This window comes from Galleria mellonella, unplaced genomic scaffold (genome assembly GCF_026898425.1).
Source record: "Galleria mellonella isolate WM207_F2 unplaced genomic scaffold, CSIRO_AGI_GalMel_v1 utg158, whole genome shotgun sequence".
NCBI lineage: Eukaryota > Metazoa > Arthropoda > Insecta > Lepidoptera > Pyralidae > Galleria > Galleria mellonella.
The window spans coordinates 996,630-1,020,130 of record NW_026442003.1 but is presented as its reverse complement, the minus strand read 5'-3'; the positions used below and the strand labels follow the sequence as shown (position 1 = coordinate 1,020,130).

Below are 23,501 nucleotides of genomic sequence, written 5' to 3'. Positions count from 1 at the left end.
ATTCGATAAAAAAATTCGTACACAAAAATAACGGCAAGAACGAATTGGGGTGTAAAAAAAATTGTACCAAGGAAATAAACTGTGCAAACCATAGACTACGTATAACAAAACAAAATTATGGCGCGAAAAATTATTAGGTAATCTGTGGAAATGGAATGAGACACATTGAAGGTTGTAAATGAATAGTGTTGTAAATGTAAATCGTGAATTATAGTCAATGTTTTAATTTCTCGATATCAAGTAGTAGTGGTTTATTTATTTTTTTAGAAAGAGCTAGACTTTCGATGTGTTGTATAGAGTTTAATGTCCCAAACTTAATATACTTGTCGCATGCTTAAGAAACTTGTTTTTGTACACAAAAAAAAAAAGATATTTTTTGAAACATGTAAAATGGTTCTCAAGACAACTTTTAAGCGAATTTTTTTTTTACTTTTTTTTCCTTCCTGTCTATATAAATATATTATTGTAGTTGGTGTTTTGATGTCGATCCTTATATTTAAACTCGTGATGGTCCTGTATTTTTAGTTATTTAGCAATATCTTTAAAATTAAACTACTTATAATGTATTTGATATAATTATCGACGCAATCACTGACAGGTTTGTATGGTTTTAAAAAATAATGCATGATGATGATGAATGATTGAGCCAAATATTGGTGTCGATTCTGAGACGGCATTCCTCTAAATCTGTTTTTAAAATTTCAGTTTTAAAATCGCAGTGAAATCTTCATTTAGGGACCATTGTAAACTAAATTTCTAATAGATTCAAGTCAAAATTATTATAAATTCAGTTTGTTATGGTCTACAAAATAATTATTTAGCGAATATATTAAAATATTAGATTAATAGCTAGTTTAATGTTTATATATATAATTTAATGTTTATATATATATATATATATATATATATATATATATATATATATATATATATAACAATATGTATATTGCTTGAAATTAGAAATGGACTGTATTTAATGTTATAGACAATTTTAAGAAGTAACAGTTATTCCATTACGAAGCAAAAAGGAACTAAGTGGCAGTTTTAATTATACTTTTTAAATAGTTCAATTGTTGCCATGTTTAATAATTATAAATAAAAAATACTTTATGGTCAAATTGTGTTGAACAGCTAGGTTTAGAGATATGACAAATCAGAATCGATCCAATTAATTATATAACAAATACGAACAGCTGTAAAAATAAATAATAATGTACTTATATAATTGTTCAAGCTCAACTTTTTTTTTAACACACAAACCGTACAACTCGTGTTTTGCACAACATTTTTTTTTTTAGACGTACGTGTGAACTGTCACATGAGAATGAATGACGTCGATTTTTATGTCAAACATATAAAAATAAAACTCAGCAATAATAACGCAATAGATGTGTAGTAGATTTTTCATTTCATGTACTGCTAGTTCATTATTAAAAAGATAAAAGAAATAAATTTTCTTTTATCTTGTTTTATTTTTACGTGTACTATTTAAAATAACGGTTCAAAATGGTGATTTTTAAATGGTCGAATAGTAATTTTAACTTGCACCATTTCGGTTCTACTGTGTAATTCTCCGCCCCCTCTCCTACTCCTGCTCCTTGACCCCTCTTCCCCTCCTTTTTTCTACCGTCCATTGGTGTTGTCTCAATGTAGAATTAGGTAAGATTTGTTTCGTATGTAGCTCAATTTTTTTTTTTTTTTTTTACTATATTTAACTTACAACGCACACGGTTATTTTTTTTTCAATAATTAATAATAAAAAAAAAACCGAGCTTTAGTTTGAAACAAAAAATCGTATGTGATTATTCGAACTTACAAATTGACCACGAAATGTTAGTGATTTTACCTTCCCCATTTTTATATTTTATTAAAAAAAATACTTACCCTTACGCTACTTTATATATTGAATAAATAATAATGTGATCTAAATAGAATAATAATAATAATCCTTAAATAAGGACATAATTCTATTTACCCTTTTAACCCAAGACTGGGTATGCACAACGGATAAAAAACTTTGGTAAAAAAAAAAAAGGTTTTACCAACATAATAAGCGATGTGTGTAAGCCAGTGTTGCCATGATTGTTTTTTAATTTTTATACCCTGTTAGGTTTATTTTTTTTTATTGCTCGCATAATTTAGTGAAAGGAAAGTAGATTTAAAGAAGTGTAGTGTATTAAGTCATATATAAGTCTTGTTCGCTTCGTTACGTTTGTTACTGTTTCACATTTAGTTTTTAAATGACAAATGTTTTTGTTAATCTATAACCGTTATATAATAATTGGGGTAATACGTTTTTTTATCATTCGAATACAAATAATAATTAATAAGGATAAATTTGATTATTTAAAAAAAATATTTTTTTTTTATTTTATAAAAATTTTGTTTTTTTTTTTTTTTAGAATAACCAGAATGTATATTTTAGATGTTAGAAAAATAAAAATAATATTTTGATTCGATAATGAAACTACGTTTAAATTTTTAAAAGAAAACGTTTCGAATGATTTAAAGACGTGTTCCCCTAAAGGATGTTACACGTTGTTTTAACTGTTCTTTTTTAATATTAAACAATGAAATATTATTCATAGGTATAACAATATACTCTGTACCTACCTATAGCATAAACATAGTTATAAATCATACATATGACACTAGTTATAAGGGATGATGCGAAATAAAAAATATAAAATAAATTGTGTTTTATTTCTTACCTGATTCCATCGAGTCTATGGATTATTTAATTAAGATACAACAAGATGTATACCCCATAAAAAAAGTCTTCTATTGTAGCAAAACCAGTTCCTCATCATCATTTCAGTCATTCATCTGTCCACTGCTGAACATAGGCTTCCCCTATAGACTGCCATAAGGAACGGTCCTAAACCACCTGCATCCACTGACTCCTTGCAGTGCATTTGAGGTCGTCACTCTATCTAGTGGGGGGTCGTCCTACACTGCGTTTGCTCGTACGGGGTCGTCACTCAAGAAACTTTCTTCCCCATCGGTTATCGTTTCTTCGGGCTATGTGACCAGCCCATTGCCATTTCAGCTTGCTTATCATTCGGGCTATGTCGGTTACTTCGGTTCTTTTGCGGATATCCTCGTTTCGGATGCTATCACGCAAAAAGACTCCGAGCATAGCTCTCTTCATAACCCGCCGAGTAACTTGTAGCTTTTGCATACAATCGTGTAGGACCATGTTTAGATTTTTTTTTATACAACTTAGAATGGCAAACAAGCTGACGGCTCACCGGATGGAAAGTGGTAACCGTCGCCTATACACATGAGCGGTACCATGTATATAACAGAGTATACTGTTTCGCCCATGATACCTCGCATGCGTTGCCATTCCTGAGGACTCATGTGTTATTCCTCTGTACACAGTAAATTCACGCCATATCCCACCCTTCAAACTGAAACACAGCCATGGAAACACAACTGCTTCACAGTAGAAACACGAATGGGACAGAGGTACCCAAGCAATCGACTCTTGTACAAAGTCTCCCTCTGGTATATATAATAAAGTAATAATCTATTTTTAATCATCATATCAGCTCTAACTGTCCACTGTTGAACATAGGTCTCCACCATAAAGGAAGGTTTTGGCCAAAATAGTTGCCAAAAATATGTTAATCTATTTTTCATATTTGGTATAAATTAGTAAAGAATGTTAGCACATCTTTTTTATCGTATTTACCAATCAATTACTCGCCAATGAGTTCACTTTCAAAATTAATTTCAAAAAATTCTTGATCAAAATCCAAAAATTTGATAATCCATCAAGTTACCTTTCCAGACCATTTACTTGCTAGATGAAATGTCGAAATATTGTATAAATGAGTATTTTTTTTTTTATTTTATTGTCACCTTGGCTTTTGGCCGCAACAGAATATCAATATTTTGCTCTTTTGAGGGCAAAACAATAGAGTTGTGACCGTTTTGAGGCACTATAGCACACTCACGAAAGGAAAATTATGTTAATCCTTTTATGCATTTTCCTTTTTTATATGTATTCTTTCACCTTTTACCTATTTTTCATGCCTTTTATTATTTGCGTACTGTAAGTAATGCAAATAAATTATTTATCAATCTATCTATCTAACAGTTTTTATTTATTTATTTATTTATTCATAGGAAAACCAGGGCTACACTACAGCAAATAGATACAGTTTTAGGATAACAAAATAATCCACTAATAGGTTTTCACAAATAGCAACAATATAGATACAAGGCGCTTTACACAAAGCTACAGAAATACGAGTTAACAAGAAAAAGGGAACAAACAAGAGAGAACATATAAAAACAAACAATAATAATGATAAGTAAAATACAAATTAAATATTAAATGTAAATATTTGACCAAAATATGGCCTTTTTATCCGTACAATAGTAATTAAAACAGACTATGAATAAAAATTTTTTTTTAAGTTTCAGTTTGGTTGACGCTAAAAATGAAAGTGCAAATTTTAAATAAAACTCTATATTAATATAATATAATAATAATAATAGTGTTGTAATCCAATAAAATGTTTCATCCTTGCACACTCCCGTTCGGTCCCTAAAGTCCTGAGCCTCGGCTTAGGGCTGACCTGAGCGTCGGCTTAGGGCTGTCCTGAGCTTTGGCTTAGGGCTGAGTCCTGAGCGTTCGCTTAGGGCTTAAGTCTCTTGTAGTTCGCGAGGTGGCTGTTCAGATGCTGAGCTAGTTGGTCGGCCCGAGCGAATGACGCCTGCAACAATACAAACAAATTCACTTTCACATTTATAATACTGGAACGGATTCTCAACACAACAATAATGAATATTTGGACAGTTTTTTTTTTTAAATTATATTGCAGAAAATTAGAAAATAAATATCATTTTCTCAAACATGCTTGGAAATGTGAACATTATTTTGACAATCTTCTTCGAGATAAATCAAAGTTGCCGTACTGGCCAGATACATGCGGGCAGCGGCCGGTAAAAGTTGTATGAAAATCCATATCTGTCGTGTTTTGCGGCCAGATAAATTACTATGTAAACTCATATCTGTCCTGTAATTTAAAAATGGAATGACCTTTTACTTGGAAACATGGCTACCAAGGAGGTAACTAATAAAAGGTTTTATTTAAATTTCGAACTGGCTTGCAAATAGAAAGCTGTTTATTAAAAAAAAAAAAACTAAAGAACATTATGGCGTGTGAAAAATTATAATTGTTCGTTATTCGTCATTGAACTTAAAAGTAAAATTGTGTTTTTGATTTCCGCGTATTGTTTGAGAATAGTACATTACTGCAGCGGCCAGCAACTGAGGCATTGACGCACTGCGCGCACGCGTGCGTGCGTGCGTGCGTGCGTGCGTGCGTGGTAACGTCACCTTGCAGACGACACATCTGTAGAGCTGCTTGGCGTGGTTCTGCATGTGGCGCGTGAGCGAGTGCGCGTGCGAGAAGCGCTTGCCGCACTGCGCGCACGCGTGCGTGCGTGCGTGCGTGCGTGCGTGGTAACGTCACCTTGCAGACGACACATCTGTAGAGCTGCTTGGCGTGGTTCTGCATGTGGCGCGTGAGCGAGTGCGCGTGCGAGAAGCGCTTGCCGCACTGCGCGCACGCGTGCGTGCGTGCGTGCGTGCGTGCGTGCGTGGTAACGTCACCTTGCAGACGACACATCTGTAGAGCTGCTTGGCGTGGTTCTGCATGTGGCGCGTGAGCGAGTGCGCGTGCGAGAAGCGCTTGCCGCACTGCGCGCACGCGTGCGTGCGTGCGTGCGTGCGTGCGTGCGTGGTAACGTCACCTTGCAGACGACACATCTGTAGAGCTGCTTGGCGTGGTTCTGCATGTGGCGCGTGAGCGAGTGCGCGTGCGAGAAGCGCTTGCCGCACTGCGCGCACGCGTGCGTGCGTGCGTGCGTGCGTGCGTGGTAACGTCACCTTGCAGACGACACATCTGTAGAGCTGCTTGGCGTGGTTCTGCATGTGGCGCGTGAGCGAGTGCGCGTGCGAGAAGCGCTTGCCGCACTGCGCGCACGCGTGCGTGCGTGCGTGCGTGCGTGCGTGCGTGGTAACGTCACCTTGCAGACGACACATCTGTAGAGCTGCTTGGCGTGGTTCTGCATGTGGCGCGTGAGCGAGTGCGCGTGCGAGAAGCGCTTGCCGCACTGCGCGCACGCGTGCGTGCGTGCGTGCGTGCGTGCGTGCGTGGTAACGTCACCTTGCAGACGACACATCTGTAGAGCTGCTTGGCGTGGTTCTGCATGTGGCGCGTGAGCGAGTGCGCGTGCGAGAAGCGCTTGCCGCACTGCGCGCACGCGTGCGTGCGTGCGTGCGTGCGTGCGTGCGTGGTAACGTCACCTTGCAGACGACACATCTGTAGAGCTGCTTGGCGTGGTTCTGCATGTGGCGCGTGAGCGAGTGCGCGTGCGAGAAGCGCTTGCCGCACTGCGCGCACGCGTGCGTGCGTGCGTGCGTGCGTGCGTGCGTGGTAACGTCACCTTGCAGACGACACATCTGTAGAGCTGCTTGGCGTGGTTCTGCATGTGGCGCGTGAGCGAGTGCGCGTGCGAGAAGCGCTTGCCGCACTGCGCGCACGCGTGCGTGCGTGCGTGCGTGCGTGCGTGCGTGGTAACGTCACCTTGCAGACGACACATCTGTAGAGCTGCTTGGCGTGGTTCTGCATGTGGCGCGTGAGCGAATGCGCGTGCGAGAAGCGCTTGCCGCACTGCGCGCACGCGTGCGTGCGTGCGTGCGTGCGTGCGTGCGTGGTAACGTCACCTTGCAGACGACACATCTGTAGAGCTGCTTGGCGTGGTTCTGCATGTGGCGCGTGAGCGAGTGCGCGTGCGAGAAGCGCTTGCCGCACTGCGCGCACGCGTGCGTGCGTGCGTGCGTGCGTGCGTGCGTGGTAACGTCACCTTGCAGACGACACATCTGTAGAGCTGCTTGGCGTGGTTCTGCATGTGGCGCGTGAGCGAGTGCGCGTGCGAGAAGCGCTTGCCGCACTGCGCGCACGCGTGCGTGCGTGCGTGCGTGCGTGCGTGCGTGGTAACGTCACCTTGCAGACGACACATCTGTAGAGCTGCTTGGCGTGGTTCTGCATGTGGCGCGTGAGCGAGTGCGCGTGCGAGAAGCGCTTGCCGCACTGCGCGCACGCGTGCGTGCGTGCGTGCGTGCGTGCGTGCGTGGTAACGTCACCTTGCAGACGACACATCTGTAGAGCTGCTTGGCGTGGTTCTGCATGTGGCGCGTGAGCGAGTGCGCGTGCGAGAAGCGCTTGCCGCACTGCGCGCACGCGTGCGTGCGTGCGTGCGTGCGTGCGTGCGTGGTAACGTCACCTTGCAGACGACACATCTGTAGAGCTGCTTGGCGTGGTTCTGCATGTGGCGCGTGAGCGAGTGCGCGTGCGAGAAGCGCTTGCCGCACTGCGCGCACGCGTGCGTGCGTGCGTGCGTGCGTGCGTGCGTGCGTGGTAACGTCACCTTGCAGACGACACATCTGTAGAGCTGCTTGGCGTGGTTCTGCATGTGGCGCGTGAGCGAGTGCGCGTGCGAGAAGCGCTTGCCGCACTGCGCGCACGCGTGCGTGCGTGCGTGCGTGCGTGCGTGCGTGGTAACGTCACCTTGCAGACGACACATCTGTAGAGCTGCTTGGCGTGGTTCTGCATGTGGCGCGTGAGCGAGTGCGCGTGCGAGAAGCGCTTGCCGCACTGCGCGCACGCGTGCGTGCGTGCGTGCGTGCGTGCGTGCGTGGTAACGTCACCTTGCAGACGACACATCTGTAGAGCTGCTTGGCGTGGTTCTGCATGTGGCGCGTGAGCGAGTGCGCGTGCGAGAAGCGCTTGCCGCACTGCGCGCACGCGTGCGTGCGTGCGTGCGTGCGTGCGTGCGTGGTAACGTCACCTTGCAGACGACACATCTGTAGAGCTGCTTGGCGTGGTTCTGCATGTGGCGCGTGAGCGAGTGCGCGTGCGAGAAGCGCTTGCCGCACTGCGCGCACGCGTGCGTGCGTGCGTGCGTGCGTGCGTGCGTGGTAACGTCACCTTGCAGACGACACATCTGTAGAGCTGCTTGGCGTGGTTCTGCATGTGGCGCGTGAGCGAGTGCGCGTGCGAGAAGCGCTTGCCGCACTGCGCGCACGCGTGCGTGCGTGCGTGCGTGCGTGCGTGGTAACGTCACCTTGCAGACGACACATCTGTAGAGCTGCTTGGCGTGGTTCTGCATGTGGCGCGTGAGCGAGTGCGCGTGCGAGAAGCGCTTGCCGCACTGCGCGCACGCGTGCGTGCGTGCGTGCGTGCGTGCGTGCGTGGTAACGTCACCTTGCAGACGACACATCTGTAGAGCTGCTTGGCGTGGTTCTGCATGTGGCGCGTGAGCGAGTGCGCGTGCGAGAAGCGCTTGCCGCACTGCGCGCACGCGTGCGTGCGTGCGTGCGTGCGTGCGTGCGTGGTAACGTCACCTTGCAGACGACACATCTGTAGAGCTGCTTGGCGTGGTTCTGCATGTGGCGCGTGAGCGAGTGCGCGTGCGAGAAGCGCTTGCCGCACTGCGCGCACGCGTGCGGGAGCGCGCCGCCGCTCGCCGCGCCGTGCGCGCACGCGCGGTGCCGCCGCAGCTGCTCGTAGCGGCCGAACGACGCGCCGCACTCGCTGCACCGGCCTGCCGACACCACCAAACGTTATTATAAAATAATAACAGTAATATTTTAATTTTCACACTACAATTTGGTCCATTTTGTTAGTAATAATTTTCTTTCAAACTATGTTATAAAAAAAAATACCGGTGGGTAATATATAGCAATATCTATAAACTGGTCCAATAACGAATATGTTAATAGTACATTACTGCAGCGGTCAGCAACTGAGGCATTGATAGACGAACGTGGACCAACAAATGTGGGCCGAGGCATAGCCGAGGCACACACACGTAAGTCCATCAATGCCTAGTTGTGGCCAAGGCTTGTATAGTACTTTTCTCAAACAATGCACGGAAATCAAAAACTCTGTCTTACTTTTTAAGTTCAATGACAAATAACGAACAATAATAATTTTTTCCGAGCCATAATATTCCTTTGTTTTTTTTTTTTCAATAAACATTTTTTTATTTGCAAGTAAGTTCGAAATTTAAATAAAACCTTTTATTAGTTACCTCCTTAGTAGCCATGCTTCGAAGTAAAAGGTCATTCCATTTTTAAATTACAGGACAGATATGAGTTTACATAGTAACTTATTTGGCCGCAAAACACGACAGATATGGATTTTCATACAACTTTTTCCGGCCGCACCCCGCATGTATCTAGCCAGTACGGCAATTTTGATTTATCTCGAAGAAGTTAGTCAAAATAATGCTCATATTTCCAAGCATGTTTGAGAAAAATTCTATTATTCAAAAAATAATATTGGATAACGGACTTTTAACATATTCGAAAATAGTCACCCGACTTGTATGGGCAACATCGAAACGATCCCTTCCAGGCGTCCTTCAAATAAAGAGGAAAGATTATAAACTAGCGATCTGTCCCGACTTCACACAGGTAGATAGATAGAAAGATTTATTAGTATCTTATATACAAATTTTTAACATTTATTGTAATTGTTGTAAAAAATTTTAAAAATAATTATATAGCTTTCTATATATGTGAAAGAATTATTTAAATCGGTATTTTTTTTTAAATTTACACAATAAAAACGTACAAAAAAACAAATCTGTAATAATATGTATCTTTCAAAATAGATAGATAGATAGATACTCTTTATTGTTTCCTCCAAAAGATTACAATAGTAAACTTATTATAGATACAAACAATTACAAGAAATGATCACAGTGAGAAAACAATGGGCGACCTTATCGCTAAGAGCAATCTCTTGCAGGCAACCTTTGGATAGAGAGGAGTAATTATAAACAATTTAGTAGGAGGCACGATGAAAACATCCTGTTAGTTATAGATATGGGAGATGTAATACATATAATAATATAAAAATTATCCCTACTCATTATTATATATATATATATATATATATACACACACACACACAAATATAAATATACATACTAACACATATACAAATAGATATACATACATACACACATACATACATATACACATATACATACATGCATACATAAATAGTGTAATACAGCCTAGCTATATCTAGTACAGTCATATTTTTCTATGATTAAACTTATTAGTGGGTTAATAGAGAGTGAGGTAAAATTATATAAACGTCACCTGCACGTTCGTCGGCGGAGTGCGTGCGGTCGTGTGCGGCGAGCTCCGCGTCGTCCTCGAAACACTTGCGGCACACCTCGCAGCGGACCGTCATCGTGCCACGGTGCACTTCAGCCCTGTGACAATTGGAGTAGTAAAACATTTAGGTCTGGTCAATACAATGTTAGGTATACATAATAGACTTTTTTTTTATACAACTTAGAATGGCAAACAAGCTGACGGCCCACCTGATGGAAAGTGGTAACCGTTGCCTATAGACATGAGCAGTAACACGGACATAACAGAGTATACTGTTTCGCCCATGATACCCCCCGTGCGTTGCCATTCCTGAGGACTCAGGTGTTATTCCTCTGTACCCTGTAAATTCACGCCATATCCGACCCTTCAAACCGAAACACAGCCATGCAAACACAACCGCTTCACGATTGAAACACGAAAGACTATCGGTCTACTCAATAGACCACCAGTCCACTTTCCCGTCCGAGTCCGAGAGAACTGTTCCTGTTCAGTATCTGTCCAAGCCTTTCCTAAAATAATCGCAAATAGAAGTAAAATTAGGTTTATTCAGTAGAGGCTAGATCTATTCAGGCTCACAGGTGGTATCGAACCCTTAAATCTTAGGAGAGATTTTGCCTCACTCTGCGTGTTCTACCGCCTGTACAATGGATTGTGCTCAGAGGAATTGTTCAATATGATGCCCACAGCCACTTTCTACCATCGTACGGCTCGCCATCGGCAGGGAGTTCATCCTCATGTCCTACAGCCTCAATGGTCGCGTCCTGCGCGGTTTCAGAGATGTTTCCTCCCACGAACACTCAGGTTGTGGAATGAGCTCCCCGCCGAGGTTTTCCCAAGAGACTACAGCCTGGGGTTCTTCAAAAGGGGGGTAAAGAGGTTTCTTCAGGGTCGGCAACGCACGCGTAATACCTCTGGTATTGCAGGTGTTCATAGGCTACGGTAACCACTTACCATCAGGTGGGCCGTATGCTTGTTTGCTACCTCAGTGGTATAAAAAAAAAACAAATCGTTGATAATCTTAATAAACCACCGGTCTACTGAATTTACTCAACAGACAATTCACATTCCAATAATACAATTAAAAATCTATCGCCATAATAGTGAAATTATTATATATCACTTATAACAAATAAGTTTTGAAAAAATATGAAACACCAAATATGGAAGTTTAAAATTTGAGGGTTGTCCTAGATTTTCTTGGGATGTAATCATCAGATCCTAACTTAGTGACAACAGGACCTCCTCAAGAATATACTCTTTCGAACAAAATATTTTTTTTTATATTGATCCACAATAGGCAGAGAAATCGGTGGATATACATATATGTATATACAATCGAATATATCATATAACCTATTTATACTTATATATACCTATATTATACCTATATTTGTTGTACACCAAAATTAACGTTGTAATTAAATTGCTAATTCAAATCACTATATCATGAACATTGTTACAACATATCAGTCTACTCGAAAGACCAACGGTCTACTCGAAAGACCCACGGTCTACTCGAAAGACCAACGGTCTACTCAGTAGACCGAAAAGAAATTATACTCACTTATGATCCCAAAGTTTCTCGCGCCGATTAAACGTTTCATTACAACAATCGCACTCGTATCTGTCTGACGAGCGAGTGCGGGACCGCGAGTTGCCACCGCCGCGATTCTGGTGGACTCGTCGATGAATTCTAGCAAAAAAAAAAAAACAAAATAATAACACATTAACTGCAAGGTGTTAGTAAGTATAGTGTAGTACAGAAGGCGGTCTTATTGCTAAGCAATCTCTTCCAGACAACCTTTGGGTGGAAAGAATTAAAGAATAAATAGGTAGGTGGCGCGTATATATATCAAAATGGTACCGATATTACCCAAGCTGAGTTCGAAAGTCGCTTAAAGACAAAGTGTACTCACTTCAACGTAACCCTGGTGGAATACCACTTATGGCATATATGACATTGGAAACTCTTGTCGGGGGACTCGTTCTCCGACTCGCTGATCTCGTCTTGTTGCGGCGGTGGGCCCAGAGTGTCTTTCAGCCGCTCAGGGTCTGAGTCTGAGTCCGACTGGGCACCACTGTGCCACTCGGAACCGAAGGACCTAGTGGAAAAAATTGGAATTAGTAAACTAACATTACATGTTTTCAACCGACTTGAATAAAGAAGCGAGAATTTTTTTTTTGATGGTTGAAAATGGTATGGTAATCCCGCCTGCGCTAACGGGATACGCTGGCGGAGCACCAGTGAAGGGTGATAGATGAGAATGAAAACAGGCCAGTTAGCCCATCATGATGAATTCATCAGGAATTAATCATGATAGTTTCCAGGGAGAACCGCAAGCATGTCGACCTGGCTGAATATATTGCTAGCAGGGGATTCTTGGTCTTCATTACTAACAATCCCTTTCCCCCCCCCCTATTTTTTTATGTTAGAAACCTCATAACTCCATTAGTTTTTTTTTTTTATACAACTTAGAATGGCAAACGAGCAGATGGCCCACCTGATGGAAAGTGGCAACCGTCGCCTATAGACATGAGCAGTACCATGGACATAACAGAGTACACTGTTTCATTAGAATTATAAAACGATTTGGAAAAATCTTTTTTATCTGAAAAGATACATTTACAGATCGGTCCAATAGAAATTTTATCAAAATCGGTTAAATAGTTTATTTTTTATTTCAAAATGCTGTCTTTGTCACATTTATAGTTGTTTTGTTTTGGTGGGACACAATTTTTAATTTTCATTAATTCATTTCAGCCATTATCTGTTCATTGCTGAACATAGGCCTTAAAAGGACGGTTTCTCCAGAAGTTGCCACGCTTGGCAGGAAGATTCATAACCACAGATAGTCTTCCAGTCAAGTTTTAAGAGGAACGCTGCTGCTCATCTCTCACGCTCCCTTAGTCAGCTTCTACAACGCCCATGGGAAAGGAAGGGTGGCCCAGGTCCATTCTATGCAGGGACCACACGGCTAACTTTATTATATATCTTTAATTATTTCTACATAATTTCACTTCCAGCACCGACCTGTCGTCGTCGACGTTGTTTACGGGCGCTACGCTGTCAGTCTTGGCTCTCTCGTCGTCGTCCGACTCGCTGTCCGAGCTGTCCGACGAGCTGGAACTGTCCGAGCTGGAGGACGAGCTCGAGCCGGAGCTGGAACTGCCTGCGAGGCAATACGAGGTACAAATTAGATGTGATAATTTACAAGGAGGGAAAGGCTTTTTTATGGAACTTAAGATGGCAAACAAGCTGACGGCCCACCTGATGGAAAGTGGCAACCGTCGCCTATAGACATGAGCAATACCATGGACATAACAGAGTATACTGTTTCGCCCTCATGCGTTGCCATTCCTGACACAGGTGTTATTCCTCTGTACCCTGTAAATTCACTGCCATATCTCACCCTTCAAACCGAAACAGCCAAGCTAGTACAACTGCTTCACGGTAGAAACACGAATAGGACAGAGGTGCCAAAGCAAACGACTTTTGTACAGTCTCCCTCTGGTAAATCTGGTAATTATAAACAGTTTGATAGGAGGCACGCTGAAAATTCTATTATTTCTAAATATGGAGATGTATTAATATCTTACCAGATCCAGAACTACTACTGTCCGAGTCAGAGTTCGAACTGTCCTCCAACTTTTCCACTCTCGTATCCAACTCTTTGACTGAAGGGCAACCTAAAACAAATATGTTACAAACTAAATATATTGGGTATATATATTATTTGAGTATAAATATATCAAAATCGTGGGGAAATCCCACTAATATATGAAGCAGGAGGACATCCCTTACTGGTGCCCCGCCAGCGTATACCGCTAAGGTAAGCAGGGTTACCATTCCATTATTATTCACTGAATCAACAAACCAGGGGGAAAGAGGCTGTCAGTAATGGGCATCTAACAGCCACATTGCTAGCACTATATGCTATCAGGTCGACCTTCAGGCGCTTCACCCTGGAAACCATCTCGATTATCCTGAAAGCCACCTTTATGAATTCGTCATGGTGGGCTAAATGACTTTTTTTTATACTACTTAAGAATGGCAAACAAGCTGACGGCCCACCTGATGGGAAGTGATAACCGTCGCCTATAAACATGAGCAGTATCATGGACATAACAGAGTATACTGTTTCGCCCATGATACCCGCCATGCGTTGACATTTCTGAGGACTCAGGTGTTTTTCCTCTGTACCCAGTAAATTCACGCCATATCCCACCCTTCAAACCGAAACACAGCCATGCAAACACAACTGCTTCACGGTTGAAACACGAATGGGACAGAGGTACCCAAGCAATCGACTTTTGTACAAAGTCTCCCTCTGGTAGGTGGTGGTGGTGACTTGCTTTCATCCTCACCTATTACCCATCACTGGTATCCAGTCTGCGTATACCGATAGCGCAGACAGGGTTACCATTCTATTATCATCCAATAAAAAAAAAACCAGCCACTGATATGGACTTCAGCAAAATAGCACCAAATTCAGTAAAACAAAACCATCTCATCACGAAGGTTACCTTCCGAACTTCTCACTGACAGCACCTCGTCATCATCGCGGATCTGCACCACCTGATTGGCTGCTTGGTTGTTCATTTTCGGAGGCTGGTCCGTGGGCGGTTTCTTGAAGCTTGCAGCTAGTAAGTGCGTCGCGTACATATCATCCTGGAACAAATTTATAGAAAATTTATAAATATTCGCCATGTGGTTTCAGCGTAGAACGGGCCACCCCTTCCTTTCCCGTGGGTGTGGTAAGAGGCGACTAAGGGAGCTTAATAGTCGAAGAATGTACAGCAATGTCCCTTTTAAAACATCACCAAACTGCTGCTCACAACCTTCCCCATATTAGGCCAAACAAGAGGTCCCATTGCTAGCAATACCCCCTGTCACTTCCACGTGATCCACCTGGAAGCCATTGTGCTAAATTCCAGGTGTATTCATCACCATGGATCCATTACTGGTGCTCCGCCAGCGTATACCATTAGCGTAGGCGGGGTTACCATTCCATTATCGTTCATAAAAAAAAAAAATCCCAGACCAATACAAACAGTCATACTGTTATGAATACAAGTATTTTATACTAGCGATCTTTCCTGGCTTTGCGCAGACAGGTAGAATTTTCGAAATCAATTTATAGCCTTATATTACTCGCTAATAATGTAAATGAAAGAATTTTTAATTTTTCAGTTTCTGAATCTATCCACACCACAAACAAATATATTTCATATTGTACCAGGATCGAAGCTGAAACCTTTATTAAACTCACATACAGTCGCTGCTGAAGACTACTGGGAACTAAGATTATAAAACATATAGATTGACAATGTAAAAGAGAAAGTAAATAATACCACATGTGATAGAGCGAGACAGGCATAACATTCACCTTTACAATATAAGCTCGAAGCGGATTTTGGGGGAGTACGGATAGTTCTTTTTTTACGAAAATAACCAACTTATTGTGTAGTTTTATTGGATTTACAACACTTTTTTTTTAATAATAAATTAATTTCCGACCGAACTTTCGGTTTCGGTTACCGTTTCAGCTAGTTTCGGCCTTAATTTCGGTTTCGGCCAAAAATTGGCCGAAATTTTCGGCCGCGCCGAAACTGTGTCTTTGCGTTGTGTGTGTGTGTCTAATAATTTTAACATGTTTTTACATATAAATATACATGACATATTTGTTATTTACTTTAGTGTTAATTATTACCCTTTAACTATTTGTGTGTTTGTGTAAATAATTGTGTAAAAAATACACTAAATTTCAGTATAGAAGAGATTTTTTTAATATATTACTTATTAAAAATATTTTAAATATATTTTTAATATATTTAATATATTTTTAATAAGTTTCGGTTTCGGCCGAAACTAAGACCGAGGCGGAAACTAAGACCGAGGCCGAAAACTCGGTTTCGGTTTCGGTTTCGACTGTGAAACCTGTTTCGGTCGTACACTACACAATAAATCCTCATAATAATTAAAACATACCTTGTCTATATTCGCGTATTTTTCATGTAAGTGTCGTAATGCCCGTAAATTCTCGTCTAAACTCAAAGAATCCGACGCCTGACTTGGTGATCCTGGAAATTAATTTTTATTTATTATTTATATTATTTGACAAAAAAAAAACACAAAATTACAAAAAGAAGTCAAATAAAAAAATTGTTCATAATCAAATTACATTTTTTCGTTTACATTTACAACTGATTTCAAAAAATAAGAGATTTTCAATTCGTGTTTTTTTTTAATGTTTGTCACCTAACAACTCCGTCAGTTGTAAACCGATTTGGAAAAATCTTTTTTTTATCAAAACGACACACTAACAGATTGGTCCTGTAGGAATTCTACCAAAATCGGTTCAGTAATTCAGTCTTGAATTCAGAACAACTGGTTTTGCTACAGTTGGAGTCGATTTTTTTCTATGGAATAGAAATAGAATAGAATAGAAATTTATTTTTTGACAAAAAACACAACGTTACAAACGCAAGATACGATGGGCCGCACACTAGGCGAGCCTGTATCGTGGGCAATCCGACAAAGATTAACAAATCACAATGTGTTATAATAAAAAGTACATAGTCGGTGTAATTAATAGATACTAGCTGTATCCCGTGGATTCATTTATTTATCCATTAGTACATAACATGTGTACATGGCGGACTTAATGCTAAAAGCGTTCTCTCCCAGTCAACCATAGGGAAGTGTCAGAATACTCGAATGCGGTACTACTAATTATTGATATACATACATACTAAAATTACATATATAAACGAATAGATATATATGAATAACAAATATACTTACACATATATGACATATACTATATTATACACGAAATTGAGAATAATATAAAGCACTTACTGCTCGGATAAAGTAAAAATGTTAGCGTGAACGTTTTTTATTAAAAGACAATCCGTCTATTATATAAGATAGTCATATGTGCCAAGTTATTATAAATTATATATTTTACCAGAGGGAGACAAAGTCGATTGCTTGGGTACCTCTGTCCCATTCGTGTATCTACCGTGAAGCAGTTGTGTTTGCATGGCTGTGTTTCGGTTTGAAGGGTGGGATATGGCAGTGAATTTACAGGGTACAGAGGAATAACACCTGAGTCCTCAGGAATGGCAACGCATGGGGGGTATCATGGGCGAAACAGTATACTCTGTTATGTCCACGGTACTGCTCATGTCTATAGGTGACGGTTACCACTTTCCATCAGGTGGGCCGTCAGCTTGTTTGCCATTCTAAGTTGTATAAAAAAACATTGGATATAGGCAAATATATAGATACTGTAACAAAAATATATAGGTATTGCTATATATTATATTACACACTCCCACTTTGTAAATTAGACATTATAATGAATACTTGTTTTGAATGCACCTTATTTTAAAACTTCTAAGGTTTAAAATTGCTTGTATCAAGCTGAACATGTTTAGTACATGGACGTCACAGTATACTCTGTTATGTCCATGGTACTGTTCATGTCTATAGGCGACGGTTACCACTTCCCATCAGGTGGGCCGTCAACTTATTTGCCATTCTAAGTATTATAAAAAACTTTATAATAGAGGGCGCCACAGGCGTATCGAGTTGCCACTCACCCAAATCCGGCTCGTCGTCACTGTCCAATGTGATGGGTTCCGTATTGACGGGCATTAGATTGCTTCTTACACGGATCTCTAAAAATATAAATTAATTTATTATACACTAGTATTTAGTTACCGTTTATTCGTAAACCATGTGGTCCAGGCATAGAATAAGCCACCCCTTCTTTCTCGTGGGTGTCGTAAGAGGCGTCTAAGGGAGCCCATGGTGGAGGAATGGGCAGCAGCGTCAGTCTTAAAACATCTCCAAAAGCCTGACTGCGGTTGCCAACCCACTTGCTAAGCCCACGCTTACTATCAGCCGTTACTTGTCCACTGCTGAACATAAGCCTTCCCTATAAGAGTTTTGCCAGTGGTTGCCACGCTTGGCAGGCGGATTGGCAACCGCAGTTAAATGCTATATTTTAAGAGGGACGCTGCTGCCTATCTTTCGCCCTCCCTTAGTCGCCTCTTACGACACCCACGGGAAAGGAAGGGGTGGCACATTCTATGCAGGGACCACACGGCACGTGATTCGCTTTGACGAGTTGTAAAGTGAAATCTCATAGATTAAAAAAATACTTTCATCATATAAATGTTCTACATATGGCATGGATAGATTATACATACATACATATACATACATATACATACATATATATATATATATACATATACATACATATATATATATATATATACATATACATATATATGTATATATATACATATATATATATATATATATATATATATATATATATATATATATTTGGTTGTATATTTCTACATACCCTAAACACATTACCCACCGTTCCGTCGACAGTCGGGTAAAATGACAACTTACTCGCTTGTTCCGGCTGCTTATTATTCGTGGTCTGGTCCTTCCTAGGTCTACCTCTCTTGCCTTTAACTTTTTCGCTAGGTGATGTCTGAAACAAAAAAAGCAAATAATAAAAAAAAGTTGCACATTTTTTTTAAACGACATCTGAATAGAAACTAGAAGGCAATGGGCATCCCATAAAGGGTGGAAAGGGTTCTTTAATAGAATGATAAGAGAATGGTATCCCCGCCTACGCTATTGGTATACGCTGGCGGGACACCAGTGATGACAGGTGAGGATGAAGGCAGGCCAGTTGGCACATCGTGATGAATTCACTAGGAGTTAATCACGACGACTTCCAGGGCAGACAAGGTGGAAACAAACGTGACTGTATATATATACATATATATATATATATATATATATATATATATATATATATATATATATATATATATATATATATATATATATATATATATATATATATAAAAGCCCAAGCAGTGACAAGCACGGCTGTACACGCATAGGCCTTGACCGATAGAAAACACACCTGCAATGCCGCTGGTGTTGTGGGTGATCATGGGCGGCGGTAGTCACTTACCATCAGGTGAGCCGCATGCGCGTTTATAAAACAAAAAAAACTCACCGCATCATTTTTCTTCGCGTTCGGATTGCGCTTCGTATATTTACGTTTGACGCGGGGCGTCGTGTCCCCGGCCGAGGACGAGGCGGCTGAGTCTGGAACATAAAATCTTTTATGAAGTATTTAACTTAATAAATTTGTAACTAACCAACCGTCTTTACATTGGAGTCATTTAAAATTGTATTCCAAAAAAAAATACCCGACTGCGGCAACCCGCATTGTACGCCAGTTTCTCTCCCTGGGGCCCTGAACCCGGGCCGACTGTGCTTCTGCCGGGAGATAGTTGCCATCTCCTCTCCTTAAGAGGGGAGATGAGAATTGTGTAAAATTTAAAAAATAATGTATGGCAGTTTCATGCAAGATTAATGACAACCTATATTCCTCTCGATACTGTATAATATATATATAACAACATATATACATATATATATATATATATATATATATATATATATATAACAATATATACATATATATATATATATATATATAACAATATATACATATATATATATATATATATATATATATATTCTATTATACATATATATATATATATATATACCACATTTCATAGTGATCGATTAAGCTTTTAAGGTCCTTTTAAGGTAATAAACAAACCTATTTTTACATTTATAATATTTGTAAAAATCCGTGTAAACTTCTATTTTGTATAGAAATGAAATCTTGACATTAAAAATATGTGTTTTTATATATCCCTACCATCCTCATCATCACATCAGCCATTAGCTGTCCACTGCTGAACATAGGCAGATAGTCTATTGGGAGACTTTGCCAGTAGCTGCCACGCTTGACAGGCGAGTTGGCAACAGCAGTTAGGCTTTGGTGATGTTTTAAGAGGGACGCTGCCGCCCAACCTTGCATGCCCCTTAACCATTAAGTTCATTAGAGAAATTTGTAGGTCAACCTCCACACGGTTCCTCCTGGAAACCATCGTGGTTAATTCTTGTCAAATTCTTCACGATGGGCCAACTGATCTAGTTTCATCTTCACCTATCATCCCTCACTGGTGCCCCGCCAGCGTATACCGATAGCGCAGGCGGGGTTACCATTCTAATTTCAACCAATTAAAAAGAATTACATACTAATATAAAGCATTTTTGCGTGCATTCTAATTTCATAGTTATTCTACTAAGCAATATACCATTCAAAATGTACAGGGTGTAATAGATTCTAATTATCACCGGTAGATGGCGCTGTTTACAAAAAAAAAATAAGCATAACACAAAGATAATACGCATTCCCATTTTACTTTAAAAAAAAAAAAAGAACATGAAATTAAATGTTACATTACACCCTGTTATAAATTCTAAAAAAAAAACTACCAATTTAAAAGGCTTATGACTATGTAGATTTATTACAAAAAAGAATTAATATATTAATTTTGTTATAAGCACATATTTTATTTTAATGTAATAACAGGCATTAAATGCAATAATGCCGAGGTCGCGTCACAGCCGCTCACGATTAAGGGTGCCGAATTGGTCCCGAAACTAGTCGAGTTACACTTTAAGTTAGTAGTTATTACATTAAAATATTAATATTCGTAATTAGTATGCGACAATTTGAAGTAAGCATTTCCATTAAAAAAAAAAAAAACTGTTAACACAATCGACGACTATATCTCGATAAATACATAAAAAAAATAGTCCAAAATCTTCAGAAATTTCGTAATTTTTTTCATACCACAAAAGTGGCGAATAAACGGTCACTGTAGCCTATGGACGCCTGCGATACCATCGATGTCACGTGCTCATTGCCAACCCTGCAGAAACCTTAATAAACCTTTTTGAAAAACCCCAAACTGATTTGTAAACTAAAGAAATTTTATGAGACGCACACACATTTGAGAAATTACGTATTATTATCTATTTTATATATATATATATATATATATATATATATATATATATATATATATATATATATATATATATATATATATATATATATATATACTTGTCCGTATATCTCTTTCACTCTCTCATTCTTCACCGAGCAACATCACTTTTCACCAACATTTATCTTTACCACTTTACTCACTAGATGGCGTTAAAACGCTACTACTAAAAAATATGCCTGTAAAATTACATAATCAACTAAAAACGTACTTAGATTAAAAAAAAAATTAAATCCCATAAGAAAAAAAAAGTTAACATCCAAAAGCGACAAACTGTTCCAACATGCTGTAGATAATAAATTTGGAAAAAAAATAAAATAAAAATACTACTTTATATAAAAAACAAAAAAAAAATACTCATTCCCAGTCCCATATACATAGTTTATTTCTAAAATACTACTGTTCAACTTTTTTTTTAATTTCTAATAAATTTAATATCCCATAATTCAGCAATTAGTCATGATAATTTTCATTCATTTAAAATACTTTAAAGGACATTCAATATAAAAAAAAAAAATAAGGACAATGGTAAAACATGATTTTTATATACCATAAACCACCTCATTAGCATTTAAATCATGAATGGTAATTAAATACTTATCAAGTAGTAATTCTGTGGTAATAACTTTATGAACGCTTGCAACACTAGATTTTCTATACAAGTGGCAAGCAAATCCATGGATCGAATCGTTATTGAAAGCGAATCCATATGTTAGAATGAGACATCCGATGTTGTCATCTCGTTCTATCTCACAGACTCGTTAGCGATGTCGATTCCATTGATGAAATCGCTTCACTTGTCTGTAGGGCCAGAGATGCTAGTCTTTTGGTATGTTTTAGGAGGGACACTGCTGCCTGTCCCTCGACCAATTGACTCTTACAACTTCCACGGGAAAGGAAGGGGTAGTCCATTCTATGCCGGGACCACACGGCTCACTAATATCGTTCAAATGGATGAGTTAAGATCTTCCGTAAAAAAGCAACAGCTTCCATCATAATCCTATTGATTGCAAAAATCTATTTAAAATTTGAAAAGATATCGCATAATATACATACGAAACGCAAAAAAATCGATTTCCTTCTAATTTTATAAATCGTTTAAAATTTAAAAACTTTAAACTGGTTGATCACTAAATAAAATAATACAAGAAATACTAGATGGCGTTGGCGTCGAGACTTGTGGATTTCGTTGATTATTGTATTATTATTGTATTTAAAAATAATTTTTAATAAAATTTCTAAATTGCCGAGTGCCTTTTTATTATTATGTATATAATGTGAAGTGACAGATAATACGCGATCTTTTCCTGAATTAATTATAACTCTTTCAGTTGCAATGTTTCTTGCAAATATGTATGTATTTTTTTAACAAACTTGTACAATATGACAGAATAAAGACAAAAATTATTATCAAATTATTATTATATCGGTAAAAAAATAAATAAATAAATGCACTCGCCAATTTAGAAATTTTACGTCAAATCATTTTTCATTACAAAATAAACAACAAAAAAACCACAAGACACGATTCTAGCGCCATCTAGTTTTCCATGTACAATTCGGTTTAGTGATCAACCACCTTAAACCTATATCCGTTTATCATTGGCCTTATTGTACCGTATCAACTATAAATCAATTCTTTAAATCACATAAATCGATACCAACTTTAGTGAACCTACAATATCCATGTATTTTATTGTATTCCATTGTCCTTCTAAATACCATTCACGCCTAATTATCCATCAAACTACTTACATGCACACCGAATCTCTACCTACAAAAGGATTACCTTTTCGCTTTATAAATTTTGCACTTCGGCGTATTATAACTTTTTTGTCCGCTACTTTCCTCATCGCTCCCATTTTTGTGGTTAACTTCCTGGCGTTGGCGTTAATTTTTTTGCCCGCCGGTAACTTTTTAATGCGTGATGATACTTTTATCGTCGTTTTGTTGATTGGTTTCACTATTAAAATTATATACATACTTATGATATTGCTTCAAACCGTGCATTACTAGAATTAAATATGTTAAAACAGTAATACATTAACTGCATTTTGTATTTAATTGGCTTTTTTTTATGCAATCTAGAATGGCAAACAAATTGACTGCTCTCCTGATAGGAAGTGATAACTGTCGCCTATAGACATGAGCAGTAGCATGGACATAACAGAGTATACTGTTTCGCCCATGATAACTCGCCCAGGCGTTGCCATTCCTGAGGACTCAGGTGTTATTCCTCTGTATCCTGTAAATTTACTGCCATATCCCACTGAACATATGGCTGAAACTGAGCTCTTTGTAATTTAAA

The 23,501-nt window shown here is 39.4% G+C and overlaps 1 protein-coding gene across 4 annotated transcripts in view; it reads right to left on the bottom strand.

Annotated features, from left to right (window-relative positions):
• Positions 1 to 4,464: 4,464 nt before the first annotated feature.
• Positions 4,465 to 23,501, bottom strand: part of LOC113514339 (zinc finger protein 37-like) — a 35,921-nt gene continuing 16,884 nt past the window's right edge. The window contains exons 7-19 of one of the 4 annotated variants that reach the window (XM_052892332.1): positions 22,983 to 23,156; positions 19,276 to 19,367; positions 18,651 to 18,735; positions 17,822 to 17,899; positions 16,203 to 16,294; positions 14,738 to 14,882; positions 13,811 to 13,900; positions 13,245 to 13,383; positions 12,130 to 12,315; positions 11,778 to 11,906; positions 10,196 to 10,311; positions 8,426 to 8,625; positions 4,465 to 4,727 (exon numbers count right to left, since the gene is read on the bottom strand). In XM_052892332.1, coding sequence (XP_052748292.1) covers positions 4,650 to 4,727; positions 8,426 to 8,625; positions 10,196 to 10,311; positions 11,778 to 11,906; positions 12,130 to 12,315; positions 13,245 to 13,383; positions 13,811 to 13,900; positions 14,738 to 14,882; positions 16,203 to 16,294; positions 17,822 to 17,899; positions 18,651 to 18,735; positions 19,276 to 19,367; positions 22,983 to 23,156 — 1,604 coding nt within the window. In that variant the 3' untranslated portion in view covers positions 4,465 to 4,649. Of the gene's footprint in view, positions 4,728 to 7,987; positions 8,626 to 10,195; positions 10,312 to 11,777; positions 11,907 to 12,129; positions 12,316 to 13,244; positions 13,384 to 13,810; positions 13,901 to 14,737; positions 14,883 to 16,202; positions 16,295 to 17,821; positions 17,900 to 18,650; positions 18,736 to 19,275; positions 19,368 to 22,982; positions 23,157 to 23,501 lie in introns of those variants that run through there. The other 3 variants (XM_052892330.1, XM_052892329.1, XM_052892331.1) reach the window with 3 other exon arrangements.